The sequence below is a fragment of the Balaenoptera acutorostrata genome, chromosome 3 (genome assembly GCF_949987535.1).
Source record: "Balaenoptera acutorostrata chromosome 3, mBalAcu1.1, whole genome shotgun sequence".
Classification (NCBI taxonomy): Eukaryota; Metazoa; Chordata; class Mammalia; order Artiodactyla; family Balaenopteridae; genus Balaenoptera; species Balaenoptera acutorostrata.
Window position 1 is genome coordinate 41,459,446 of NC_080066.1, and position 23,081 is coordinate 41,482,526.

General features: G+C 41.0%; 1 protein-coding gene across 1 annotated transcript in view; it reads right to left on the bottom strand.

Moving 5' to 3' along the window:
* AGBL1 (AGBL carboxypeptidase 1) overlaps nt 1–23,081 on the bottom strand; it is a 520,708-nt gene that overhangs the window by 47,153 nt on the left and 450,474 nt on the right. Inside the window, 1 exon segment of the mRNA XM_007194366.3 lies at nt 6,652–6,660. Coding sequence (XP_007194428.2) covers nt 6,652–6,660 — 9 coding nt within the window.

Sequence of the window (23,081 nt, forward strand, 5' to 3'; positions counted from 1 at the left end):
TAAGTATTTTCCAGGATATAAAGAACATAGAAGAATGTCCATGATGTCAGATGTCACAGTCTAATTTATTTCATAACCAAGTTTCTTTTGATATATATTTCTTTCTTTTAAATTTGGAGCATGTGACCAGATTACATAAACAATAATTCATGGTACAATCAAACACAGAGAAACCAATCTGGCATATCTTAATAATATAGACAATAATTAATGGGTATGTAAGAAGCTATGAAAGGTAATGATTCACCTAAATTTCATCAACTTAGTGTTACACAACCCAGCTCTCCTTCTGTACAAATGTACCTCTTCTCTATAAGTATTAACAGGTGTTTGCTATCTTTTCTTTCTAGTTGTCGTCAAGATATTTTTTTTCTCTTAATTGTTCTGAATTTTTACTACAATGTGTTTAAGTACAATGTGTTAAGATTTATTTTTACTTATTGTGTGAAGGATTGACTGTGTCTACCTACTGTTAAGTTTCACCATGTTCATCATATATAGAAAGTTCTCATCCGCATTGTCTTCAAATATTGCTTTTGGTTTTTTTGTAGCCTTTTTGGTTAATAATTGAACAGTGCAAGTGAGCAGAGAATGGTTAGTTTGAAGCAAAATCATCTCCATAATGACAAGAAGGATAAGAAAGAAATCAGCAATAACATTAGCAAATAAAATAAAATAATTTTAAAGTAACTGTGAAAACAAAATGATGCTGGTGGAGAACAACCCCAATATTATGCATGCATCTTAAGAGTAGCGGTAACTAATATACTTGTTCAGATCCTGTAACTTGTAGGCAACCTCACCTAAAGAATATCACAGGCTAGTTGAACTCACAATGAAGGCAGCCCTTGTGCAAACAAATATGACGAGATGTAGTTATTGCCACGTTTCTGAGGATGGACATGGGGGAATCTTGATGTCCAGGAGCAAGATCTGAGCAATCTGAATGGTTTGTGTGATCCAGGTAAATTCCTTCCTTTGTCCTAAGTGGCAACTATGTAATTCAAATGGACCCCATTAACTTTCAAAACTACTAGACAAGCAGGGAACCCAATGGAAACAAGGGAAGACTGCTAGTTTCTGGGAATCCTCAGCAAAAGAAGGAACAGGAGTGGGTGGAGACAGAAGCAGTAGAAGGAGGCCATCAGCTCTGGGGAAGGACAGCAGTTCAGAGAGGAAGAGGTCCAGGACTTGGGGGCAGGTGGGAGGAGCCACTTGACCCCCTAGCTACGAGCCTTTTTGTACATCTTCCTGGGGACTCCTGTGAGACTAGGAAACCTCCCAGCATCCTATGAGGGATGTGTGCTTAGCCTTCCAGGAAGTTTTGGCACTCAGGCTGCCACACATATCTCATGGGAAATGATGCAAGCCATAAATAAAAGATACTAGTAGGTCTCAAACCAAACTACAGGTCTCAAAGAATAAGTCAGAAGCAGTATTTTTTATAAATAAAGGAACATGGGCTATAGGTCTTCCTAGTAACTTGGCTCTGGGCAAGTCACTCAATCTCTCTGAATCTCTCTAAGCCCCTCTGAGTTCCTTTATCTTTGATATATGACATTACCTACCCATTAAGGCTGTTGCTAAGATTAAAACCTGAAATGTTTGTTAAGATTAGCACAAAGCGTGCTGATAAATGTGACTTATTTTCTTCTCCCAAACCCAGGTCTGCTCCCGCTTCCTTTCAGGAACTTGTGACATAAGGACACCCTTCCTAAAAATTAATAACTAGGGTTAGAATGAAAAATGAGGCAAACTCCACTGTTATCTCTACACAGCTCTCACTACCTCATGCTCTCACTTACCTCTACACCTTGGGGGAAAACTCTCAAGGGGATTTTCCTATATGATTTCAACCCTGTTGATTCATTTTCTTTTTCTTTGATAGAAAAACTACATGGTCCTCTGGAGCTATCTGAGCAAAATTCTAGTTGTTTTTGTTACAGAAGACAGAGAGTTAAATTGAAGGAGCTGAAATCCATCATGGGTCAGGATGACTCAAAGTGTTTCGTGGACCAACAGCATCCGTATCCATGGGAGCCTGTGGAAGCAGATCTGCTTTGTAACAATATCTCAGGGGTACCCAGATGAATGTTTGTTCCACCTTGGCACTATTGCCTCTAATTTCCCTCGTCTCAGTAGGGGATGGAGTGTGGGGAGCTTTTGTTTTGCCCTCAGTCTCCATTTCAATCCATTATCCATGGCAGAGCCATTCAGGAGTCCCTAGTAGTTCAGTGACACAATCCATCAGAGCTGAATTACACCAAAACTCTCAAGGAACAGGCTGGTTCTCTCTGTCTGTGCTTGGGCCACTATCTTGTCAACAGCCAAGAGAAGAAGAAGGAAAGGGTGTAAAGGCTTTGGATTTGTAATACCCAAGGTGCACAGGCAAGCACAGAATATCCCTTACACACAACACAGCTGGACAGACCTATAGCCACTCTCTTACCCTGGGGCCTGCATCCTGACCACACAGAAAGAGAATCCATCAAAGGAGAGCCTTTTAGTCTCTTAAAAGCACTAAATTAAAAAAAAGTAAAGAAGCTGAATTTAGCAAGCAAATGGCAGCAATGTATCTGAAGCAGAATAAGCATCTTTTTGCATGTGTTTGTGTGGCAGCATCCTCTATCGCTTTATGTATTAATGCAATGCTAATTCATTCTACTAATGAGAGTTATAACAGGAGGGTAATGACCAGAAGCCCCATACAAATTATTCTTCATCTGTTTTCTTTTCTCTATCTCTCTCTATTTTTTTTTCTTTTAACAATGAACTGATTAGGGCCTGAAACGAAGCAAATGCATTATCTGTCAACTCACTATAAATATGGACAGGAAATTCTAAGAGGGTTTTTTCTGTTTCTTTGGCGTTTGTTTCAGTGCTGCACAGACTTATCCAGAAGTGAGCTGGGAAGTCAGTATCATAAAAATGACTAAATACAAACATAAAAAAATTAAACCGTTGTACCTTGGACCAAGCTAATGGTTATCCAGCCGCAGCCTCATCTGCATTTTTATTGGAAACAAATTACACATCTATGTATGACTCAAAGGGTGCTTCCTTTTATCCTTCCCCTTCTGAATGTGTGTGGTTCGGGTGCTTCAGTTAACTTTGTGCCAGCAAAATTATAAAGCTGCCTTCAGGCTTATACGTCCTGCTCACCCAGACAGACAGACTGATGCAAGATTCATGCCAGCTCTGAAATCATCTGCTATTTCACAGAGATAAGTTGATTCAGACCAAATCTTTTGCCCACAAACATACACAGATCTCTCCATTTCTTTTTAAATAAGCAAAATAAAAATATTTTTCTCCTCTATGCTACCTCCTTAAGCTCCAGCGAGTCTCTGTCTTATGAAAAATTGTTCATAATTTGAGTTCAGCGAATGTGTTTTAAGTACATACTCTGCGATAGATCTCACTTAACACTCCTATTAGCCCTACGTCGCAGGCAAGATCTTCATCTTGCATAGGAGGAAATCAGCAGAGACGTGTCTAACATCAAACAGCAAATAAGGGAAAGAATTGGGATTCATTCTAGATCTTTTAACTAAGTATCCAGGGATCTTTTCAGTAGCTCAGTGCTTCTCAAAGTGTGGTAGCTAGACCAGCAGTATCGGCATCAACCAGGAATTTGTCAGAATGAAAATCTGGGCAACTCGTCCCAGACCTATTGAGTCAGAAGCTCTGGAGGTGGGACCCAGCAGTCCATGTGACAACCCCACAGGCAATGTGTTGTCAAGTTCAAGGACTGTGACAGCCCAAGCTGCCTCTGTCTCCCCCTTCAGAACTATTTGGAAAGACAGAGGAGGCCCATTGCGCTCTCTTACTTAGAAGCCACTCCCTCCTTAACAACTTCATATCCATGCCTACAGCTTTCTTACACAGCACTGTGTTGGTGTGTCTTCCTTTCTCCATTCAGCAAACATTCACTGAACGCATTCGATGGGCAGGATGCTGTGTTGGATGCTATGAATGTAAATGCTCAAACAGAGCTTCTCTATGTTCAGAGAGAACGGCAGTGGTGCTAGAACAACCCTCATCGAAAGCCATTGTGATTTTCTCATGAGCGCATCTAGGGGCTTCGCCTCAGTCCTCCTGAATCCCCGAGGCACTTGACACTACTGACCTTGCCTCTTCCTTGCTTAGGAATTCTCTTCTTTTGTAACTCTGTGCCTCAGCTGGTGGTTTCTGTCTTTTCCATTAGCGTTACTGTCTCACATTCATTCCATCATATAAGTTCTCCCTAGTGTTTCATTTGTATCCATCTCCTCTTCTCTTTATATACTTCCTCCTGTTAGTTTTCTCGAAGATTCTCACTCCTCCTGACTTTTCTGCCTCTCTTAACAGCACCTTCGTTTTCCACGGAGGCTCAAAACCTCAGTCTCTTTTTACCTTTCTCCAATATCCCAACCTGTATTTAATCAGAAACCAAGCCCTCAAGTTCATACCTTGGTGAATCTAACATCTCATTTTCACTCCCACTGCCACCAAATTAGTTCAACCTCTCCTTATCTCTAACAAAGGTTATTTCACTAAACATTTATCTGGCCGCCTCATCTCCAGCCTCCAGAATCCATCCACTATGGTACAATAGACAAAGAACTTTTTGTAAAAACTACATTGCTAGCTTGCTTCGAAACTCTGTTTCCTTCTTGTCTACCAAGCTCAAAATTGTCTTTTAAGAAGACTTGCTACGATATGATTCCAAATTAACTCTTCCAGGTCTATCTCACCTATGTGCCCAATAACTTCAATAAAACAAACCACCAATAAAACTTTTCCAAATGTAAGCTTTTTTTTTTTTCAACTTCTGTTTATGTATTTCTTTCTTTCAGTTAGTTCATCCTTTGTACCTGCTCTATCCTGCTCTTCTTTAGGGTCCAACTGAAATAACACCTTCTCCATGGTGCTGACCTAGTTCCACCAATGGGTATGGTTTCCTTCTCCGTCGAATTCCCAAAATGCCTTGCTTGTTCTTCGCCAGCCCTTTGTTACTCTCCTTTGAACCTGGATATTGGTGTGGCTGGATTATCACCTGCCCTCAAGAGATGCATGTCTTTTGCTGCCCTAACCAGTAAGTTTCTCAGGAGAGAAACTCATTAAATATTGGTGGAACGTAATTGAAATTAGTTTTCTTTCTCCCATTTCTCCTTTACACACATAATCCTGTTTTGTTCCTAACATTTGATTCACAAATCAAATTTAGCTTCTATCCCAAAGATTCAGAATTTACCTTTTACAGAGCCTAATTCAAATTTATCCTCTGTGCCTTTTATTTCATCATGTCTTACATTTGGTTCCCAGAATTCATAAGAGGTTTGGATATGGTTTGTCAACTAACATCTTAATTATGGTGGAATAAACCCAGGCAGATCTGGATGAACTGTCTCTCCTATATGACCTTTCCATTACCTTTTTCTAGTCTTTCAGAAATTCAGTTTCTCTGTCTGTAGAAAGGGGTTACTCTAATTCTTCTTACCTTAGAAGCTATCAAGGCCAAATAAGACAATGGAATTGAAACATCTAACAACGTAACACATGACAGATCATTCTCTAATGCTTTGGAATTGAAAAGATTTGCTTTCATTTCACAGATAAAGAAACCAAGGCCCGGCTCTGTGATCACCAGCTTGAAGGAAGCAGAGCCAACACTGAAATCGTTGTCTCTTGGCTCCCTGACAGGTCCTTCTCCAGGTAAATGATGCAAATCCCTCCAGGGGTAAACTGGGTCTGATTAACTGAAGGCCAATGAGGGAGACAGTCCTAAGCAGGCCTTGGGCTGTTCGCATACCCTCACCCCACCCATGGGGGAAGCCAGCATTTAGATCCCCTCCTCTTGTTATACAGGGAGCCTCTCAAGGCCTAGGGAGGAATTTTGGAGCCATTTTGGCAGGGCCCTGGCAGCAATAAGAAACGTTTTACATGGTTTCTGCAGCAGCTGGCTGACTCAGGGCTGACTCACGTAGCAGGAGTTGGGGCTACAGGCAGCTGAAGTCTGACCTTTCAGACCTTCTCTCCTGAGTATGTCTGGGAGTCTCTGGGACAGTTGTGACACCCTGTGGCCAGGTGGGCTCATCACAGCAGAGTGTCCCTTAGTAAAACCAAGAGCGTGTGGGAACGGGTACAGGCGGAGTGAGAGCTGCTGGCCTGAGTTTGTGGAACATTCAGCCTTCTGACTTCAGCTCATGCTCAGGATTCCTCCAATGCCCAGCCCCACTTCCACCCCAATTAGATTTTTTTGGCCTTTTCCTGTTAATCCAGAACACCCCCAAGAGAGAGGAGATGAAAAGAACCGAAGAGGTGAAAACCACAGGAAATGACTCAGCATCAGTACTTAATGCCTCCAGATGGCAGGGGCCATGTCCTTCTCTCCATAGCTCCCTACCCACCCCATCAAGCTCACTGTATACTGTAGGTGCTCTATAAATGTTACCGAATGTTGAATATGGCCATGCCCAACAGCTTGATCAAGGGCTAATAACTGTGCTATTGTATTAGATCTGATCTATCAATACAAGTTAATCTCATACTTTTAAAATACAATTACAGTTTGACTTGCTCTTGTTACATTGTCAGTCTCCAACAATAGGAACAAGGAACCCTACCTCTCAATGCCTTTCTAGAGAAGTTTAGAAGACAGGATTTCACCTGTGTGCACTGATGCAGGAAAATTCATTAGACCACAAGGAGACAATGTTATTCACTACTCACATACCTGTGTGCTTTCCTAGACTCGCCCTGCCTTTGTTCAGCTTTCCTTCACTCTCTCTTCTTCCTCCCAATACTCACAGTGTCTTTTCTTTCCCTTTTGGAAAGACCTCTACTTCCAGTTTTATCTTTTCATGCTTGCTTTTCTCTTTTGAGAAAGTATTTTTTATTAAATAATTGAGCACCGCAGGACATGAGGCTGGAATGGGATTAACTCTAACTCTGGCCTCTTCCCGGTGAAGTACACAGCAAAACACAACAGAATGTAGCTTCAGGCAAAGAGACACAACAGCTACCAGTGTAAGTAAACTCACTAAACAGGATTTGTAATTTTGTGAAATTATTTAGAAAGGCACTATCATGTCGCTTGTACTGGAAGAACTGACAGTCTGAAAAGCATCTTTTGTTCTATGCTGGTTTCTCGAAGTGTCTTGGAGTATTACCATCTACTTCTATCAGATTAAAATAAAATAAAATAAAAAGAACAAGAACAGTTATCCAGAGATGGTGATATTCCCATAGTTGGATAACAGTTTGGACAGGAGAGAGAGACTAGAGTTGGAGAAGGAGGGCAAAGTTCTATGTAACCTAGACAATGGCCCAATGTCAGGAGAACCAGCTCTGGTGGTTTCCGTCCACACTGCTGGCTGTCTTTCCAAATTGCAGCCAATGGTAGCTGTTGCCCTTGGACACTGTGCTGTCAGCCATACTGGATCTTACTCAGCACCTGTGACAGGTCCAATCTCAACCCTGTCCTACTAGGCTCTATGTAATCTTCCTCCTCCAAATTCTACCCCACCTCCTGCTGCGTTAGATGTCCTGGCTGTCTGTTTCCTCCTTCTGCCGCAGGTCCTTTGCACTTGCTATTCCCTCTGCCGAGAATGTGTGTCCCCCCCAACCCCTTGCATGGAATGACTCCTCGCTTCATTCAGAACTTGCCTTCATTGTTACCTTTTCAAAACTCACCTTCCCCCCTGCCCTCCACCATGCTCCATCCCTTTGTCCTGCTTTATTTTCTCTATTTATTTATAGTAACCTGGAGTTATGTTGCATATTTATTGTGTTATTATTTATTACCATTTTTTCCATGATGCCCGGGCTCTTGTCTCTTTTAGTCAGTGTTTAGTACTTAGTAGGTGCTCAATAAATATTTATTGACTGAAAGAATTAGGCCTGCCTGGCTTTTGTCTGAACCTCTTCTTCCCTCAAATTTCCAACTTTGTCTTGCAGATGAATTATTAGAGGGAAACTTATTTCTCAATTTCTTATAGTCATATAGCACTAGATCTGAGACAACTAATTTTTCAATCTGTAAAATAAGATCATATATGTTTTCTAACATGCCATACCAAAAGAGTCATTGGAATTTTAGAAAAGGAAATTAATATTTACTGATGACTTACTATATGCCCACTATAACGCTAGGGGAGTTCCAGACATTTTGTGATTTATTTCCCTCAACAACTATTCTGGTTGGCAATATTATCCATATTTTATAGATGAGGAAACAGGCTCAAAACTGTCTGAGATTTAAAAACTTGACTAAGGTTATAGTGGGTTGAATAGTGTCCCTTAAAAAGACATGCCCAAGTTCTAACCACAGGTACCTGTGAGTGTAATCTTATTCAGAAATAGGGTCCTGTCAGATGTAATTAAGTCTTAAGATGATATCATACTGGATTTAGCATGGGCTCTAAATCTAATGACTGACATTCTTATAATAAGAAGGGAGAACACAGAGACACAGCCATGAAAAGATGAAGGTAGAGATTGGAGTGATGTGTCTACAAACCAAGGAAGGCTAAGGATTGCTGGTAACCACCAGAAGCTGGGAAAGAGGCAGGCGTGGCAGAGATTTCCCCTCCCAGACTCCAGAAGGAACCAATCCTTGATGTTGGACTTCCATCCTCCAGAACTATGAGAGAATACATTTCTTTCATTTTGTAACCAAGCAGGACTCTATGGGGCTTTTTTTGGGGGGGGAGGGGGGACAGGCCCTTCCCCCATATCCTCTGCTTTAGCTCCTATCTGAAGTACCCAGAAAACAGTATTCGACGCATATTTCCTGAGTTGTTTTACAGATGTGAATCCCCCCCAAATGGAAGATGTTAACTACTTGATGACCGTGAGCACATAGCCCCAGGCCTCCTGGAGCCTAAGGACTGATAATGTTAACCCCTGTGACTCCGCCCTGTTACCTCACCCTCAGCCAATCAGAGAACTGTGCATGAGCTGATCACATACCCTGTGGCCCTCCTCCCTCACCTGGCTTTTAAAAATGCTTTGCAGAAACCCTTCAGGGACTTTGGGGGGGGGGCGGGTTTGCAATAAACCTTTCTCTGCTCCAAAATGGCATTTCGGTTTGTTCGGCCTCACTGTGTGTCGGGCACACGAACTTACGCTAATAATTTTAAGCTGTCCAGTTTTTGATCGTTTGTAACCTACACAAAACTCTGGGCGGTAAGTGGCAGAGCAAGGATTTGAACCTGGATCTGTTGAATCCAAATCCTGCACTTGCCCCACCAGCCCAGTTGGCTTCCCTGAATCCTACAACAGAGCGCCATCCTTGCTCAGCACAGTATAACAGTAGAGAAAGATTTTAAAGCAGAGCCCCATAACGAAATAAAATCTGCAAGTATGGTTGCTACCTTTAGTCGTATTATCATCTATATTCATACCCTACGTGCAAAAGATGACCTCACACGAAGGAAATTCTCCGGTGATTCCAAACTGAATGGGTTGCAAATGCCAGGAAAGAAAAGAAGAGACAGGCAGGGGAACTTACCAGCAATAGCAACCAGAGAGCAGAGTATAATAAAAGGAGACTTAACTGGAAGGAAAGAGCAGCGGCTGCCTTTGAAGAGAAATATTCAAAGCACAGAGCAAACTTGAAAAAGAATCGTGAGAAGAGACACATGGGCACGGGCAGCTAGTGGGATTTAGACTGGTCATGCAACGCTGTAGCGGGGAGGGAAAAAAAGAGCTAATATTTCGAAGTTCAGCTTCAGAAGTGGAAAAATCACACAGCTGGTAGGTTGCAAAGTCCCTTTTTACGAGGATCTAATGTGAGGATAGATTATTTTCTCGAGTCCTTTCCAACTAGGACGTGGAAATGTACCAGCGCGAGTTAGGAAACTGATGAAAGGGTTAAACCAAAGGGCTACGTGCAGCAGGATGGATTGATTTCTGAGGACAGATGAAAAGCGATAAATATGTGCACTTGACGAGGTGATAATTAAGGTCACTGGGGAAGCCCTGGGAGGAAATGGGGGCAGGGGAGAGGCCAGCGCGGAGGCAAGGGTGGAATTGCTTAGAATATCCCATGCAGGCAAGTGGGTAAGTGGGAGGAAACCATAGAGGAGCCTCAGGGCAAACTTCCTGACAGCAAGAAGTTTATTGCGTCTCCACATAACTCAGATTCCAAGTGACCTTTTGCCATTCCACAAGTGAAGTCATTTCCTTTGAGGAAAGGTGCTTTACAAATGTAAACACGTTAAGTCTGCGCTGCACAGACTGCAAGAAAATGAATACATTCCGGAATCCTCCTGCCCTGATCCTCAAGAGACAGACTGCATGTGACCTCATGGACCTTTCTTTTCATCCTCTATTGATGGGAATTGTACCTGACACCACCAATTTGGGGTCCCCTTTCCATCTGGGAAATTCACAACTAAGTGATATTACTGGAGACCACACTGTTTTAATAAAAACACTCTAAGGTCATTTGTGACCCTGCTTGTCTGGAAGAATAGTTGTGTGGCCAAGACTGGTGAGTCTGGAAAACCCTCGATCAGGAAAGACTGGGTTCTGATCAAATAAAAGTGACTTAACTCCATACAGATCTACCCAGGAGTAGAACCTTGTAGAAATCAAGAGTTTGCCCATTTGCTCTGCATGTGCATCTGCGTCTACATCTCATTGCTTTGCATATGTGGCGTCTGCCACCTGAAATGGCCTCCTTTGCTCCATTTGTCAAAGTCCTGATCATATAAAATATAAGGCTTAATCCAAATGTTTCCTACCCTGAGAAGCCTTCCCTGATTCTCAGGTCAGCAGTAAGCCCTCTCTCCTCTGGATGCTATTTTGGTGCTTGTCACAGTCTGCTGTCATTCTTCTACCAGCTGCTGTGGCCCAGGGTCTGGGAATCAGAGGTCAAAAGGATGAGAGCCATATCCCACCTCTGTTTACCCCCATAGCACAGCCCACCGCATAGGATCATGCTTACGAGCAGAGTCTAATTACCTATAAATAGAAAAGACACTAAGGATGATTTTCTCCCAGCTGTGAATCAACTAAAAAGGTCACCCAAAAATGTGACTTTTCTCCCCAAGAAATAGTGATATCAAAAGCTACTGAAATCCACACTTTGTCATTTTCCACTGAACTTTTCATTCTGTTTTAGGATATTAAAAGAGAGAGAAGGGAAAAACTGGAAGTCAGGAGTTAGTTAGATCTTAAGAGGACCTTCCATTCCATTCACAGGTGATCTTTGATATTAGGCCAGACATAAAGTATAGTCAAGTCTTTATACATGGAAGACATTGTAGGTTTGCTGAAGATAGATGTCACATCTCTTTAAAAAGATATACTGAGTACTTATTATGTGCTTGACACTATAACTGATAATAAATATCTCTTGGTCCTATCATGGTGCCTTGCTCATGGTAGCACTCAGTATATATTGGCCTTGCAATGAATAAATGAATGAATGAAGAGGTTTGAACTAGATCAGGGCTTCCCCTGGCCACAGATGCCTGGGGTCCTAATCACAGAAGGGTCCACAAAATTTTTGACTCTTGAAGTCATATTTTTTAATCTTTTAAAAAAGACGGGTACCCGTCCATGGCCTGTTAGGAACCGGGCCGCATAACCAGGACGTGTGCAGTGGGAGAGTGAGGGAAGCTTCATCTGTATTTACAGCAGCTCCCCATCGCTCGCATTACCACCTGAGCTCTGCCTCCTGTCAGCATTATGGTGAGTTGTATACTTATTTCATTATATATTACAATGTAATAATAATAATAGAAATAAAGTGCACAATAAATGTAATGTGCTTGAATCATCCCAAAACCATCCCCACGCCCCCGCCCCGGTCCATGGAAAAATTTTCTTCCATGAAACCAGTCCCTGGTGCCAAAGAGGTTGGGGACCACTCCTCTAAATGGTTTCTAGTGACATTTACTGCCTGCATTTGTTCTCAGGTCCAAGGGGAGGAGCAATTATAAAATAAGGGCAGTACTTATAGCCCAAGTGAAAGCGTTAATATCAGAGGTTCAGCGAAATAGAGAAGTGCAAGATGCAGCAGGATCCATGGAGAACAAAATAAGAGCTCTTAGAATAAACTCTGAACTCTTTGCCAGAGATTACATCAGATCAAGATGTGATCCACTTCCCGTTTTCTGATTAAGGACAGGTATTCTGTATCAAATACACCTGGATGTATTCTTTACACTACACTCTTTGGTTTAGTGGTTCTCAAATGTAAGGTGTCTAAGAATCATTAGTAGTATTCATATTACAGTATTAATACTCATTTATACAGCAGTTACTCAATGCCAGGCTTTTGGAAAAGATAGTCAAAATATAGATTCCTTAGCTCTATCCCTAAGGATTCTCATTCTGTAGGTCTGGAGCTGGAGCCCAGAAATCTATATTTTTAATAAAAGACCCACGTGATTCTAATGAGGGTGGTCCTGGAACCAAACCTGGAGGAAGATGTTTTAGTTCCATTTGTTTCATGACCTTAATAGATCTGCCCATGTCATCTTAGATTTAATAAATCATATACAGAGTGGGGAAGGGTCTTTTAAATCACCTTAGCCTAATCCTGTTTTGCTTAACCAAAATTGCAGTTATTTAAAGGCAAGACAATGGAAACTTTTTTTTTTTAATTTTTTTTTTTTACCTCTTGCTTTTTTATTTAAATTCTCCTCTGTGGCATCAAACTTAGCCTCCTGCACAGTTTGGAATTGAAGAGTGACTCTGTGGTTCATAATCTGCTCCCTTGATTGAATTTCCATCAAGACTTCAGTTTCCAAGATGTGCATGAGGGAGAGTCAGTCTTAGGTGGAAGCATCCTGTAGGGTGAGCCCTGCTTCATCGATTTGTAGCTTTGTGACACTTGTTCCCTCTCTTTGAGCTGCATCTTCAGAACGAGGATATAAAGGCCTACCTCCCAGAAATATTGTGATTAAATGAAATGTTTAAAATATTTGACCCATAGGAAGCCCTCAGTAAATATTAGTTCCACTAATATTGTATAATCATGGATCCAATAGCAATAACATGTTTTAAGTGGCAAAACAACACTTTCCTATCAAATTTCTGTTGCCAAGTACTTGCATTTCAAAACAGTAAATTAATTTCTTCCACAGTCTTTCTCTCTCTCTCTCTCTCTCTCTCTCTCTCCCCACCCCACCCCAGGCTCGCATGTGTGTGATATAAAGTTGAACCATATACAATTGATGTTATCAACCATTTTCAATCTTTGAAAACAAAAATTTCATACAATTTCACTTAATATATAAAATATCTGCAGTTATGATTTCGGTGACACCATATTCTCATCAACCCAACTGAAATTTTACATTACTAACTGGAGCTCCAATTGTCAGACTTTACCATAAATTATGGGGTATCAACACTTATACAATTAATTAGTAGATGAGAATTCCATGCAGTTTCTCATCCTCAACTGTCTTCTAGAGAGTTTTAGATTTTGAACATAAAGTCCTTCATACTTTAGTCAGAGGTAACATTTTTCCAACTGTCAAAGTCAGTTTGGGCAGTTCTTTCAAACCTCTTGTGCCTGCTCCTTAAAGCAAAAGAAAAAAGTGGCTCTGAAAGGTCACAGGAATATTGTTCTCAGCTATCGACTGAAATCCAAACAGCTGTCAGATTGCAAGAAACATCAATTCTGTCAAATGACACTACCCAAATTCCTGTCAAAGGGTCAATAAATTGTGTAAAAGCAGGACCCCTTATGAAATGCAATTAGAAATTACAGATCAAAGGGCAGGGCAGGCCAAAGGTAGCTTTCCAAGGCTAAGAAGGGACTGAGCTAATCTCACATTTGAGCAGAGAGAGATAAAAGGAAGCAACACTTAACTTGGAAAGTGATTATAATATTTATTAATAGTAAAGTATTACAACACAAATTCCTACCAGCTAGCAATTGTTCTTGGTGATGGAGGAGACAGAAGAGATAGTCCTTTTTTATAATTAAGATCTAAAGATATATGAATAGCCCTTTAGATTTCTTTCTTTTTCTCCTTCTTAAATCAACTGTAAGTATAATTTATAAAAAGGTGGGAAAATTGGGGTGGAGGTAGACAGCCAATGTAAATGTCTAAAATCTGACACATTTATGAGTGAAGGGTAAAAATTCATTTATCAACTGATTATTTTTGTCTATATAAAGTCAAACACGGTAATGTTCCTAAATCTATGAATTTGGAGAAATAATAAATGACTTGGCATTATGGAAACATATGATATAGCTTTCCCAGGGTCAACAGCAAGTCAAGTCAATAACAAAATGAGACAAGAGGTATGAGTTCTGAATTCACCCATCAGTCAGGCATTTTTGAGACAGTGTCCTCTACTTTCCACTCCTGTCTCGTCTCCCAGTTATCACTTAACCCTCTGCAATCTGCACATTCCCAACCTTCACAGAAACATCTCACGGTGACCACCAATTCAATCCAATGACTAGTTTTCTTTTTTCTCTTATTATATTGTGGTAATTGATACTCTAATCAATGCAATTGAGGCAGGAGATAGATGAGCCCCAGGCTGAACAGCTAGAGTTTGTCCTCTGTGGACGGATACTCCAAAATAGCAGGAGGGAGGAGAAGCTGAGCCTTGCTCAGATAAGAGATAAAAGACCATGTATTCCTCATTCTCGAAGTCAAGGAGACCTTCCAGACTACACATGTGCAGAAAGGCTCCTTGGAGGTCAAAAAGGGAGGGGTGCCACCCCATAGTAAGTGATGTCAACCTACCCATAGGCCTCTTCACTAGAATCCATCTTGGCTAAGAGATGCATTCACATACATGGGAGGACCCTGAGATAAACCAAATATGGACTCAGAACCAGGCAAAGCAAGATGATTGGCCGAAGGAAACCTGGAAGAAATTCCCCATAAAAGTGATTCAAACTACCACAATGGTGCGACTCTCTCTCTGAGCCCACACGTGTGTCTATCCATACGTACTCTTTTTCTTCCTAATAAACACTTTACTTGCTTCACTACTTTCTGGCTCTCTGTGGAAATTCATTTCTACAAAGCTGACAGGTCAGGGCCTTGTCACTGGTCACGGGTCTAGTGGCTAGGATTCAGCGCTCTCACTGCCGCGGCCTGACTTCAATCTCTGGCTGGGAACCGACATCCTGCTTCAAGCTGCTGCAGGCCAAGGCTGCCCAAGATCACAATCTCCCTGTTCCCACCTCCTGAAATTCTTCTCTGGTTTACCTTCCACATCCCTGGGTTGTGTCAAACACAGCTCTAGGAGGAAGTAAGGCAATGAAGGCAGTAGGCAAGCCTCTGCCCAGGTGAGGAGACAAACAGGAAACAAATAAATACGTGTTGTCGAGTACTGTTATGTGTTAAGAAGAAAACTAAAGCTGGTAAAAGGGTAGAGTTAGGTCAGTTGGAGAAAGATGAATACTGTGTGATCTCACTCATGTGGAATAATCTAAACAAACAAACAAAAACAAAATAAATAAACACACCAAACCAAACAAAAACAAACACGTAGATACCAAGAAAGGAGTAGTGGTTACCGAGGGGGAAGAGGCAGGAGAGAAGGCAAAATAGGTAAAGGGGATAAGCTGTGTGGTGACAGGTAGAAACTAAATTTTTGGTGATGAGCACACAGTAGGGTAGATAGAAGTAGAAATATAATGTTGTACACGTGAAACTTGTAGAATGTTATAAACCGCAAGGTTATTATCTCAATTAAAAAATAAATTGGGGCTTCCCTGGTGGTGCAGTGGTTGAGAATCCGCCTGCCAATGCAGGGCACACGGGTTCGAGCCCTGGTTTGGGAAGATCCCACATGCTGCAGAGCAACTGGGCCTGTGAGCCACAACTACTGAGCCTGCACGTACGGAGCCTGTGCTCCGCAACGAGAGGCCGTGATAGTGAGAGGCCCGCGCACCGCGATGAAGAGTGGCCCCCGCTTGCCACAACTAGAAAAAGCCCTCGCACAGAAACGAAGACCCAACACAGCCATAAATAAATAAATAAATAAATAAATTTAAATAAATAAATAAATTTAAATAAATAAATAAATTGAAGAAAAGTGGGGGAGGTAGAGTGTGGGGGGAGGTGGATGTTCTTTAAAATCAGAAGATCTGGGAAGACCTCCTGGGGAGAGATGTTTGGGCAGAGACTTGAGCAAAGACTGTTTCAGCTCCTGCTCTCAGACTCAGTTCTGGGGGCTTCTATTTGCATATTCGAAGACCCTTGCAGGTGATTCGGTCTCCTTCTGGTCGAGATACAATGTCTCCAGGCTCTGCCTTCTCCCCTCCCCACACAACTTTCTAAGAGGTAAAGAGCAGGGTAAAGATTTTATCCCTCACACTTCGCAGGCAGAGCAGCAAGAGTCTAGTTTGGGTTTGGGGTTTGGGGTTTACTTTTGCTATATTCTTTTAGAGGACAAGGCTCACAGTAGTCCAGGTGCGTTCTGACCCCTGTAGAGGAGAGCACCCCCAGTCTGCCCCTCATTCGAAATACAAGCTGCTTACAAACTAAGGCAGCACAAGATCAAATTAAATTTCTTGGCAATCTTGTCATTCTGTTGACTCACCCTGAATTTACAGTAAACACCTGCCTCTGAGCCTTTTTTTCATGTAGCTGCTGCTTTCACAGTATCTTGCAAATGGGCTGCCTCTCTTAATAAGAACCAGTTCTTTGGCCACTGTAGCCTGCTGAATACCATACTTTAAAAATAACATAATGATAGGAAAAACCCCACAGAAATGTAAATTGGCTTTTGGCTTTCTGATTAGATTACAGGATGGGGTGGTGGGGCAGGGGTTGGGGGGGAACCCCTTAGCAGAAGGGGCTGCAACAAATCTGCAGAGATTTCCACATTCCCTTGTTCATTGCAGCATCTGAGATTAGCCCTTTGCCACCATGTTGTTGAATATTCCTCTTTCTAGCCCTCTTTTGATTTTTAGTTGGGTTCAGGTTCTCTGCCCGAGAAAAACTGAATGGCTTCCAAATGGATACAAATATCAAAGGTGTGTTTTGTATCCTCTATATTGAAAAATCCTCAAAAGGGAGTTAGGATTTTCTCCTGGTTTGGTGTTACAGATAAGCAATGGCTGGGTGCCTGCTAATTTTGGAAGGACCACATACTGAAAATATGTGAATGTATAGACAACAATCTTTGGACAATAAAAAGAGAGTGCAATGGAGTGTCTCTCAAAATATTAATTTTAACTTTGTCCTTCCTTTTCTCCCCCATACTTTGTGCATACCTATATCATATAATTCATCGTATACCATTAATTTTCATGCTGTTCCCATCACCAAATTGGAAGTTGCCAAGGGCAGGTACCACTCCCATTCAATTTTGTAGTCTGGATTAGTAGTCCTCAAATTTGAGCGTTATGTATCAGCATCACCTGAGGTCATGTTAGAACACAGAATGCTGGGCCACACCCCTGAGTTTCTGATTCAGCAAATGAATCAGAATGAGGCCTACTCATTCTCTGGAGTGGGCCTGAGGATCTAAATATCTAACAAGGTCCCAGGTAATGCTCTTGCTGCTGGTGAAGGGGCTACACTTTGAGAACCACTGGTCTAGAGCATAGTACGGTGTCTCTTTTATATCATGACCTCTACAAATACATAATGAAAGGCAAAAAGCAAGAGAATGGAGGGAAGAGAAGGAAGAAGAAAAATGAAAAAAATGTGCTTATGGAAATGGGATAAGAGCTGATTTTGGAGGCCTCTTGGGATGTCTCAGAAGAGTGTGAAATGGAGCTTTAGAGTCAAGTATAAATCAGAGATCCTTTTCTTTCCCTCACAGATTTGCTGGAAATGGTTTAGGAACCAGATTCGAGTGTTTCCCATTTTAAACACTGACTGACAGCAAGTGGGGGGTGGGGGGGGTGGGGAGGGGGATGGAAAGACCAGGATTCACTCTGAGAGGCAGAAATTTTCAAGAACTGCATGACTTAGTCTAGGAAACGTTAGTTTATCTATTTCCCTCTGGGGCAGAACAAGCTAGTTTTCTTAGCTATTACCAGGCTACATTTTTCATTCCCATCCAAGAAAGTGTGTCTTCATGACTGAGGACCCAAAGGTAGACATTTCAAACCCATCTGCTACATATTGAATATTCTGGGGTTTTTTTTTTAAGCATTCAAGGTTGCTTGATCTTAAACTTTTGTGTAGTATCACGTGGCCCAAAGAACCAGTTGGTTGACTAAGTTTTCTTCTTTCCCGGCAGTTGTGCTGGACCATTTTTCACATAGTGTTAACCTGACAGCATGGCCCTGGTGAAATCCGGTTACCCACACTTTTCACAACCACAGTTTTATTGTGGCAAAAGAGATGCAATGACTGTCTTCGGTTAATTGACTATGCTAAAGAAAGGAGAGATCACCTGGTTATTAAACCAGTACTCTATTTAAGTTTCTAATAGGAAAAAAAATCTGTGTGCCCCAAAGGGACATGAAAGGTTTGGTGCACCATTGGAGGGAAGAGGGAGCACACGGTCTTTTTTGACTTATAGCTCTGTCACTTATTTGCTCTGTGAACTTGTGCAAGTTACGTGTTCACTGATGCTTGATCTCATCTATAAAATGGGTATAATCAAAGTTAAAGTAAAAATTTGAGATAGGGTTTGTTAAACAGAACACAAACACCAGCATATTGTTGGCATTTAATAAGTAGTTGGGGTAAATCTAGATACGTCGTTACGGTCTCCACTAGAGGTAGGTTGTTGTTTTGCTTTGCTTTGCTTTGTTTTTTTTTTCTACAAAAGTAGGTCACTTAAAAATCCTCTTCCCTGCTATCTTAAGAGAGTACGATTTGTTCACATGGCTACTATCGTGATGAAGATTCTCAAGTGAGTCCTGTTTACTATTCAGTCATTTATTAGAATACATGGATTTTTTTAAACGAGAAGCTTTGCATGAGGATGAGGCATTTGGAGGAGACCATACAGCGTGCTCCATGAATTCTGTAACCTGGGACCACCGAGGCAGTATTAAGCCCAAGAGTGGGTAAATACAAATCAATTCCATGCACCCCTGCCCCCATAGGCATCTATATTCCCTACTACAGCTACTTACGTATAAACGAAGTATGTGTAAGCCCAGGCACCAGACTTTTCTGACCAGGGAGTGTTTCTCAGGTGACCACATTTATCTTCTACAGAGCTTCGAAGATCTGTAACGTCATTTGATGGCTAACCTTCAGGCCTCTGCAACCTAGCAACTCTGCTTCCTGGGATTTCTATTCTGAGTCCCTCCTCCATCTTGCTCTCTTTATAATTCTACTCCTTTCATCTGTGCCTGCTGTGCAAAGCCTGAGATCTAGTCATCCACATGAGGAAGGACAGTTTTATAAATCTTTACCTCGGTAAAGACTGCAACCACTTCAAGAATGTATCTCTCCATGTGGGTGAGTGTTGGATCAGGCAGCATGCAGAAAGGGAGAGTAACCTTACACATTCAGGAGAGGAAACCAAGATGTTTTGGCGTGAATATGTTTGAAAACAAAGCAATGTGCTTACAAAATTAAACTAAGGGTCCTTCCTGTGTATTTTTCTATACAGCCACCTTGTGTTTGTCAAAGTGCAATTTCTCATCAGCAAATCACCAGCAAAGTGAACCCACATAGAGCACACGTCACCAGCTGGAAGCCCTGTAGTGGGCCAGATCTCATCCACAGATATATTTCATTAAGGTCACAGGGCTTTAAAACAGATCTGAATTCACTGCCAATATTTGAAAATTAGGAGATTTCACATTAAAATCAGATTCACAGCTTCCCTTGAAAAATCAGATTTGACTCAGGTCTCCATTCCAGCACGCAATGACCAAGCTGCCCTTTTCAGTGGGCGATGCTCTCCAGTTTGCTACCATCACCTGCTTGAGTACCTACCAGGTCCCTTTTATGAATCCTGAAGTTCAGCCTCAGGTCATATATTGGGAAGGCAGCTGAACGTTTTCTTTGCTTTTCCTCCATCTCCTTCATATTTCTCAGTACCCAAGCACTTTACTTCCCAGTGAGAAGTTACAAGACCACAGACTTTGAGCCACATTTCTAGGTCATCTTGTCAATAGGGAAAAAGACAAGGTTGTGTTTGGACACACACTTTTCCCTGCTCTTGCATCCTTGATTTAAAAATCTGAGATTGAGAAGTGAATTAGAGGGAAAGGACAAGGAGCTGGCCCCCTCAACTGCCCAAGCCTGTCTCTAGTCAAAGCAAAAAAAGTCTTCTGATAGCATCGTGGAAATTATTATAGTTTGGGATCAAAGACATGTAGTGATATTTCTGGTGTTCCTCATTACTGAATAAAGGGATAAAACTCTTCTGGATTCCAAATAATATATCCACAGATTAGCAGGCATCTACTGACCTTGGTTTCAAAAGTACTGCATTAAAAATGAATTATCTCATTGCTGTGTCATTGGTGTTAAAGCAATTGTAAATACCAATGGAAATGCAGGTACCAAACGTGAATGATAGGACTTGGTTATAAGCAGATCCTCCACCTTATCCAGTGCATGCTTCTCTTTACAGACATAATCTCAAATATAATAATTTGTAAGTCTCTGAAAGTATATCCATGTACTGCCTCGATTTTTCTTATCTCCATTGGAGAAACATGAAATTTGCATAATAGCAACTATTTCTCTATAAGATTTTCCCTTTGAGACATCAGATATCAAAAGCAAAGCACATCTTAAAACTCATCAATAAGAAAACAACCCAACTGAAAAAAGGGGGTGGGGGCAAAAATCTAAACAGACACCTCACCAAAAGATATACAGATGGCAAATAAGCATATGAAAAGATGCTCCATATCCTATGTCCTTAGGGAGTTACAATTAAAATAATGAGATACTACTCCTCACGCACAAAAGTGGCCAAAATTCAAAGCACTGACAACACTAAACGCTGACAAGGATGTGGAGCAACATGAACTCTCGTTCATTGCTGGTGGGAATGCAAATTGGTACAGCCACTTTGGAAGACAGTTTGACGATTCCTTACAAAACTAAACATAGCCTTACCATACTATCCAGCAGTCATGCTCTTGGTATTTACCCAAAGGAGTTGAACATTTTATCCACACAGGAACCTGAACATGGATGTTTATAGCAGCTATATTCACAATTGCCAAAACTTGGAAGCAATCAAGATATCCTTCGGTAGGTGAATGAATAAGAAACTGTGGTAAATCCAGACAATGGAATATTATTCAACACTAAAAAGACATGGGCTATCAAGCCATGAAAAGACATGGAGGGAGGTACCTTAAATGCATATTTCTAAGTGAAAAAAGCTGCCCTGAAGAGAAAACATACTGTATGATTCCATCTATATAACATTCTGAAAAAGGCAAAACTATGGAAACGGTAAAAAGATCAGTGGTTGCCAAGGGAGAGATGAATAGACAGAGCACAGAGGATTTTTAGGGCGATGAAACTATCCTGTATGATACTGTAATGTTGCATATATTTGTCCAAACCCACGACATGTTATAATTAAAATGGCAAAATTTAAAGATAAAGAGAAGATTCTAAAGGCAGCAAGAGAAAAACATAGAGTTAGTTACAAGGGAACACCTATAAAGCTATCAGTTGATTTCTTTTCTCTTATTCTTACCATTCATGTTGTCTTCCCAATCCCAGCCATCATACATGTAACCTCTGAGCCCAGTTCAGTACAATATGAATTATTTGACACATGTTGAAAAATTAAAACCTGAGCTTCAGCTAGAGACTAATACTGGACGAGCAAAACCAATGTCTTCCCTTCTAAGGGCAATTTCTATATTCCATGTGATGTTAGGAAGGGATAGGGTACATCAAAGATTTGAAAAGAAAAAAGGAGTTGAAATAGAAAGTCCCCAGTTGCGCCATCATCTTCCATACAAATTTCCCCAAATGTAGAATTTAGTGCTTAGTGCCTGCATTTGTATTAAAAGATGATTTTTAGATGCTACACAGATTTGTGCAATAAATCCACAAGGAAAAGATTTATAAGAATGAGACAGAAGAAATCAAAAAGCAAATCACGCTGCTTTCACAGAAAACACAGAGAAAGATGTGAGATTTTCTTTCGCTCTTTAAAGGGTCACCAACAAGATGGAAATATTACAATGACCTATTTGTAATGAAAAGGACTTTCCTTCATAAGAAAAGACATTGTTAAAAGCTGAAAGAGCATTAGTTTTATTTCTTTCAATGTTGTTTACTATCTTCAATCTCCAAATTTGTTCTTTGAAATAAACTTTTTCTCTGCATGTCACCAGTTTCGACTTCTTGATATAAAAGCTAGAAAATAACAATCATTGTGATTCACTGATTATTTTTACATAATTTTAATTACATGATACGATCACGTACCCCTCAACCTCCTCACAAGTAGCAGAGAAAATTTTGCTTCTTCTGCCTTTGGGTTGGCAAATGTCAATCCAAGTGTACAAGTATTGCTAAAAGGTAAAACGTACAGAAAATACGCCACAGGGAGAGAAAAGGCAGATAAATCAAGTGCAGGCAATCTGCAAGCTTGATCAGCCTTTACCTAATTAAGACTTCACTGAGGCTTAATCACCTGGTCTTGGGATCAGAAGACATGAATTGAAACTGCAGCCCCGCCCCTTATTAGTTGGGTGACTGGCCAAATTCCTTATCTTCACTGACAATTTAGCTTTCTTTGAAGCTATTAAGTGAAAATATTAGCTTTTTTTTCACAGGGATGTTGTGAGAAATAATTATAATACCCATGAAAGTGTATAGATTTGACATATGGTAAACACTTGATAACTGGTGTTTAATGAGAATGTTAATTGTTATCTAATTGCCTACACTTTCATATTACAATTTTCTAATTGTTGTTCCTGTGTTGTTTAAGTTTTTGTTGCCCCCCTTCCCACACAAAAATTCAAAATCACCTCTTTTAATATCTGCTAATGTGGCCCCCTATGGGTTAGTTAGAGATGGATGTCATTTTAATACAATTTGCCTGGGTGGATAGTTGAAACAATGAGATAATGGTGTAAGTAAATGCTCTCCTGAGTTTCACGTTGTGTGAATCTTAATGCAGAAGTATTTGAGGACGTCTCAACAGCTCTGTCTCTGGTGGCAGAATCCAAAACACCCCTTTGAAGTCTC